This window comes from Phaseolus vulgaris, chromosome 8, assembly GCF_000499845.2.
Source record: "Phaseolus vulgaris cultivar G19833 chromosome 8, P. vulgaris v2.0, whole genome shotgun sequence".
In the NCBI taxonomy this organism is placed as follows: Eukaryota; Viridiplantae; Streptophyta; class Magnoliopsida; order Fabales; family Fabaceae; genus Phaseolus; species Phaseolus vulgaris.
Genome location: NC_023752.2, coordinates 55,551,349 through 55,558,439, shown reverse-complemented (window position 1 = coordinate 55,558,439; position 7,091 = coordinate 55,551,349). Strand labels below are relative to the sequence as shown.

Sequence of the window (7,091 nt, the reverse complement as noted above, 5' to 3'; positions counted from 1 at the left end):
CTTAAGATATAAATTAAATGTTACTCTGCATTATTTGTCGTTGTTTTATGTCATTAGGGTAAAATTTTAATCAACTTCATTAATAAACAATTTTTACCGAAAACAAAATCCAATTAGTCATTTCTAATAAAATTTCCCTTCCTAAGTTCATCCAGAAGTTAACAATGTAATATATCAGAACCAGGATAAACTAGAAGTAACAATGTAATATATCCAGAACCAGGATAAAACAAAGATTTTGAGTTTTTCTAGCAAATTATAATGCCACAATATAAATAGAATAAAATTCAATTGTAATTATATTCTAATTTTAATTAAACTATTTTAACAAACTATATTATATTTTGTTATATATTATATTAACATATGATATTTATGATTCTAGTGGGCCTTGAAAAAAAACACGTATAATTAGATAAAGATTACAAATATAATAAAATCTAAAAAAATAAAATTGCAAAAGAAAAAAGTAGACACGTCTCAGGATTTAAAGAAAGATAAAAATAATTGAGTTTATTAACAGAAATATCATAAATTACAACCTTTACTGATGCATTATGTGATTTGACATTCTAAGAAACACACATATTGTTTATTTGTTTTTTCGTATGAAATTTAGATAATATTTATTGTATGATTTATCTTTCACCAAGAGTAGTTGGAAGCATTCCTGGCCACCAACAACCTTTACAGTAGCTTCTTTGCTGGCGAATTCGCTGTTTCTACACTGAACATGTTTTCTTTCATCCTAACACATTAAGAGCAGAGTCCAACATTTTACTTCTGATGTCATAATTCAAGTGCTCAAAGCATCATTTGTCCATCCAAATCACACATCGAAGACTGTTTCCTTGAATCAATAAATCAAAAGCTTTATTGATATCCTGAAACTGCACCTCATGTGTGACAAACTCATCCAAATTCAGTTCCTGTAGGTAATAAGATATAAACTTAGCATCATGGCACTGTTATTTTTACATAATTATTACATTATAAGCAGAGGAGATAAAGAACATATACTTAAGAAAGAAGTAGAAGATATTGCACATAGTACCTTATCCATGTAGCGTTTAACGAGAATAGGTACATGAGACTTTGGTTTGAGTCCTCCAAATAAGCATCCCTCCAGGCTCTTCCCACTAACCAGTACCTCACTGCAGCTAAGGCTCAACTTGGATCCTGGTTTTTCCAATCCTAAAACTATTGTTTTTCCCCAACCCTGTTGGCAAAGTAGAAGTTAAACACTCAACAAGTTTGCATGATTTATTCTGTAAAACTATTACAACTGCAAGTGCTACTTCTATTGGATTTTCAAAATTATTTGGTACAAAAGAAAACTATTACTGGTGCAACATTTAGCTGATTTTCAAGCTGTGCTAGAATGATACTTGAAAATTATAATGCAATTCTTGTTTTTATCGCATATTTATGTCTCCCTAAAAACTATAGAGCAATGCATGATTGAGAGATAGATTGATAGAGGGACAAAGAGAGAAAAGGAGAGAGACCTTTCTACAAGAAGCATATGCTTCTTCCATCAATGATGTCTTGCCAACACATTCGAAGCAATAGTCTGCTCCTCCATCAGTCATCTCTATGATAACCTGCTAAACAACTACTCATGAGAAGGAAATTTCAAGACTTAAGGCTATTGAATTAAACAAAAATTGGAGCCAAGAAGAGGGTTGACCTGGCTCACAGATTTATCTTCACTTTCTCCAGCATGGACAAAGTCAGTGAGTCCAAACTTTTTTCCTAAATACATCAGAGAAACAAATTCAAAATCAATTACGTAATTTGAACACAAAAATAACACAAACAAACTTATGTAAACATTCTTATGAAGCACATAAAGCATTACCAATTTCGTATTTTTCTGGGTTGACATCCACACCTATAATCTTAGTTGCCCCACAAAGTCTAGCTCCCTCAGCAACCTATGAAACCATTCACTTGCAATTAGCTTTTTAACATTATGAATGAACCACAAAACAAACAAAATAGAGTTACATTATCTCCTTACAGCTAATCCAATACTTCCCAGCCCAAAAACAGCTACTGTAGAGCCTGGCTCCACACCTGCAGCTATCCAAGCAGCACCTACTCCTAAAATGGAAGTTTTATCAAAATATCGAGTTAGATGAATGTTGTTGAGACCTTGTTCTTATTTATGACCAGATATTTTGACTATAATTTATATTATGTAACCGATACAATTCCTCTCTATTTGTTTATTTAATGTTAGAATAGTATAGGCAATTACCTGTTGATACACCACAACTAAGTAGGCATGCCATGTTGGGTGGTATTGCTGCATCAATCTTGGTTAGATGGGCAATGTCAACCACAGTGTACTCACTGAAACTAGAAACAAACATGAAATGTTCTATGGTCTCTCCTTTTAAATTCTTGAATCTTGATGTGCCATCTCTAGGCATCCCAGGAGCGAACTCGAAAGGAAACTTTGAACAAAGATTGCTCTTGCTTGATTTGCAATCTATACACTCCCCACAATCAGGTAAGAAAATTGGGACAACCACATCTCCTTTTGTAACTTCAGTCACATCCTCTCCTACACTTTCCACAACCCTGGATCATGTCAAAATTGGCTGAAACATCAGCATCCACTTCAACAATAATAAATGAAACATGTAGAGAAAAAAATGGTTTAATGTTGCAAAAGCAAAATAATTAGTCATAGAATTTGTTCTGAAAACAATGTTCAGACTACTAATGTTAAATCATGTGCAGGCTTGCAGACATGCTTTGCTTTTCTATTGAATCCATGCTGAAAATTTGAAATCTGAAATCTGACTCATAACTATCCGATCCTTTCTCTAGGGATTTTATTTAAAAAAATAGCTACTCTAAGAATTAGCATTAAACAATTTTTGCACCTAACTACAAGTAAAAAAACCGATATAAGGAACAGAAAATAGAAACCATTTCTGTAAGGACTCAGGACTACAATAATGTTTTACCAAACATTTATATATTAAAAGCATAAAAAGTTTAGAAAGACCATACAAATTAAACAATACAGTGTATAAATAAATAGTGGTGTGTAACTTTATCCAGTAAATAAAATTATGGAATTAAACAGAGTAATAGGCAATGCACTCACCCAACAGCCTCGTGACCCAAGATTCTTGGAGAAGTTTCAGGAGGAACCTTCAAAGCCACAGACACAAAAAAGTTAATGAAAAACCCATTAAGAAGTTCTGCTGAGGCAAAAAGAAGAAAAAAAAAAAGTAATATAAATGACAGAATAAATAATAAAAAAAAGGTGAAGGGAAGACATTGACCGAGAAGAATGTTTCTGTTGTGGATTTAACATAATTTCACTTAATGAATTCAAGAACATCCCAAATAAACATCACAAACTGAAAAACTATAAGATGAATGAAGAAGTAATTATTAGAGTATAAACTCTATTCTGTGCATATGAACAATTCATTATGAAACAAGTTTCACTCAAATAAACTTGTTTACTGACTTAATATCTGGAGTTTTTAATCATTGAAAGAAAAAGAACACGATGGCAACCTGCATATTCCAAAATGTAACATCAGTATGACAGAGAGAGGTGCATATAATACGAATCCGAGCTTCACGAGGCAATGGAGGTGCCACAATGATCTCCTCAATACTCAGTGAAGACCCTGGCTTGCGGCAAATGGCAGCTGCAGTTTGCAGATAAAGAACAGATAGGATTTATACATATGAAACATAACAAATAAACTTCAAACATCTGATAAAACTGTCTGAAAAAGTAATAAAAGAGAGCATGTAGAACATTTTGTTTCCATGAATGATGTCATGGCATACCTTTACATCTCAAAGGTTGTCCTTCAGTTGCTGTTGGTAGATTATGTTCCATGGCGATCCAAAGCAAAACAAGATAACGAGTCAATGGTTTAACTGCAGCAAAAACTTGGAAACTGATCTACGAAATATAAGTAGTGCATATATATATAGTGTTAATTGGGGCGTATCGTGGGAAATGGCTTAGGTTACGTGTGGATTTGAAAAATAATATACTCCATCTCACAGTTGAATTCCTAAAATTATTTGACATTTGCTCTCTCAGAAAGTCAATTCAACTATTTTGGTTTTCAACACCACGTTATCAAATTCTAATTGATGATCCTTTTTTTATACGAAACCATAATGAAAATCTTAATAGTATGTTACGACACGAAATTGCATTAAGATAATTCGATTTTGTAGATAATTTAAAATATTTATGAAAAAGTAAATTGTTTGAATAAAAAAATTTAAAAGAATTCTAGAATATCAATAGAATAATTGAATTATTTAAGATTAGATCATTTTAAATTTCACCTAAAAAAGAAAGTAAGAATTTGAAATTTTAGACGTTGTCCATATAATTATTCTTCGATTATTGTCAATTAGTATTTTTTGATTTAAATTGTTAGATATGATAATCAAATTTGTTTAATAAGTGTTCACTACAAGAAAATTATTAAATAAAAACCGATCTTAGAAACAAAAAGTAAGTAGTTGTTATATTGAAAAAATTAGATACAATTGTAGAGACTAAAAAAATTATTGGTATCTAAATTAGTTTCTATTTTTGATAAATGATTTCTAAATTGGTATCTAATTAGATACCAACTTTAAAATCTAAATATTTGGTAATTAAAACTTAAGTATACCTAATTAATTAGTTGCTATATTGACAAAATCTAAATAATTGATAACTAAAACTTAGGTATAGCTAATTAATTAGTTGCTATATTGACAAAATTGGTATCTAAAATTTAGGTATAACTAATTATCTATCAATCTAGAAACTATTTATCAATAATAGAAACAAATTTAGATACCAATAATTTTTGTCTCTTAAATTATTTTCTAATTAATGATTTTCTAGTAGTGATTGTATAACATACCTAAAATACTTTTAGCAAAATAATAAAATTTTCTATATAACATCCCAAAACATTCTTACTAAGCATGAATTTTCTTAAATAAATTATTAAATCTAAATGATATATTAGAAACCAAGTCCGAGATAATTTTTAAAAAAATTATTAATTATTAAATATTGAAAAACCTCTTTTTCATAACATACCAAAATTATTTATAAGTAAAAATAGTAAAGTTTTCTGTATAATTTCCCAATTAAACATAAAGTCATTATTAAATATAAAGTCCCTGAATGAATTATTTAATTTATATTTTAGATTCCTAATTAAATATAGAATATCTTTAATAATTTATTAAATAATATTTAATTAATACTTTTTGGTCTTTGTAACAATTACTAACCCTGTCATGAACATTGTACAATAATATTGATTCACATCAACTTAAATAACTATGATTCAAATCAAAATTTAAAGGGTTATATTTTGGTAAGTCACTTGTAAGAGGAGATACGATAATTAAATCTATTTAATAAGTAAATTTTAATAATATAGATAAAACAATAAAAAATACTTTAATTCGAATAATAATATTAAGAGGCATAACTAATAATAAATATATAATGAACCGAAACCAAAAATAGTCTGATACGGTGAAGAGTAAGAAACAGACAAATATTATATTAAAAGAAACCATTAGAAAAAAAAATGACAGATTGAATATTCTTATTTAGGATTCCAATATTTCTAAACCAGATAAAATTAAAAAAGAAAAATCAATTGACGTTAATTAGGAAAAAATTTATCAATTGAAATTTTTTTATGAAATTTGATAGGAAAATAAAATGAACTAAGATCAACTAAAAGAATCAAATATTTTTGAATTATAAATAATTATTTTATGTTTAAATAAATTTTATATTAGTAATTGAAATAATGTATCTAAATGAAAAAAATAAAATTCATTAAATTTAAATTTTCCTGTCTAAACAAAATATTTAAAACAGAAAACCATTTCAAATAAGATTAATTAAATTTAATGTATTTAAATTTCTTAAGTGGAGCCAAGTCGACCTGGATTCATTTTGAGTCACATAAGATGCATCCCATTTATAAAATTCTAATTGGGAAGATGTTTGTTGTTTATGTTTTTGTATTGAACATTGTCCTTCCCATGATATTGCTAGTTTTAGAGTATTTTTACCATGTCATCAAAATTTGTAGCTTCAATCTCATCTCGGATGGACATGAGATATTATGCAAAACTATGATCTTGTAATGATTGAATGTTTTGTTGTAATTGCAATACCTTTGTGTTACTCTATAAAGGAGACTTAATAATACATGCAAAAATTATTTGTACCTTTTTAAACAATTGACAATATCTGACAAAAATCTCCTCTTATTATCATCACTTTTTCTTCTAAATGGAACATCACAATCTCGAATGTCCTTTAACGATTGATCTAATGTCTCTAAAGCAACATATTTGTTACTTAAAGGGAGGGTGTTTCATCCCAAATAATTGCTCTAAGACTAAATTCATGTCAATTGTAATTGTACACCTTTATCACCAAATTTAATTTATGGTATTTTAATCGTTTGTCGAAGGACATGGTAAAAATACCCTATCAACTAAAGGACATGGTTCAATGCAACAACTTATACAACAAACATATATACAATTGGAATTTCATAAATGGAATGCATCTTAAGTGGTTCGCATAACCATATATTGACCCAAAAAAATGAAGATGTTGAAAAACTTAATGACATTATTATCAATTATTTTCCAGGTGAACAACATAATTTGCTTTCATTTGATGAAGTTGAAGGGGATACACATAATTTATATCAACAAGAGTACTTGCACTCCATTGTTCTAGGTGGCAAGCCACCTCATATTTAAAGGTTAAAAAAAGTATACCATTATTATTGTTGCAAAACATAAACCATAAACATGGGTTATGTAATGGGACAAAATTAATGTGTTGTGAATTCTACGTGAACATGTTGGATGTTAAAATCTTAACCGATAATGTTGAAAAAATATATTTCTTACCTGTAATTAAACATAAAACAATAGAAGATGTCGATCACCCTATTAAACTTATTAAGAAATAATTTATCGTAAAGCTAATTTTTTACAATTCCTATAAAAAAAAATCACATGTACAAATTATAGCCAACATTAAAATT

General features: G+C 28.7%; 1 protein-coding gene across 1 annotated transcript; it reads right to left on the bottom strand.

The window, feature by feature from the left end:
* Positions 1-486: 486 nt before the first annotated feature.
* On the bottom strand, positions 487-4,153 carry LOC137826210 (alcohol dehydrogenase-like 7). Its single transcript, XM_068632096.1, has 10 exons — positions 3,829-4,153; positions 3,547-3,683; positions 3,125-3,171; positions 2,264-2,589; positions 2,024-2,106; positions 1,862-1,937; positions 1,691-1,755; positions 1,509-1,604; positions 1,055-1,219; positions 487-929 (listed from the first exon to the last, which is right to left on the bottom strand). Exons 1-10 carry the CDS (start codon positions 3,878-3,880, stop codon positions 813-815), a joined length of 1,164 nt encoding a protein of 387 aa, XP_068488197.1. The 5' UTR covers positions 3,881-4,153; the 3' UTR covers positions 487-812.
* Between the last annotated feature and the right edge of the window lie 2,938 nt (positions 4,154-7,091).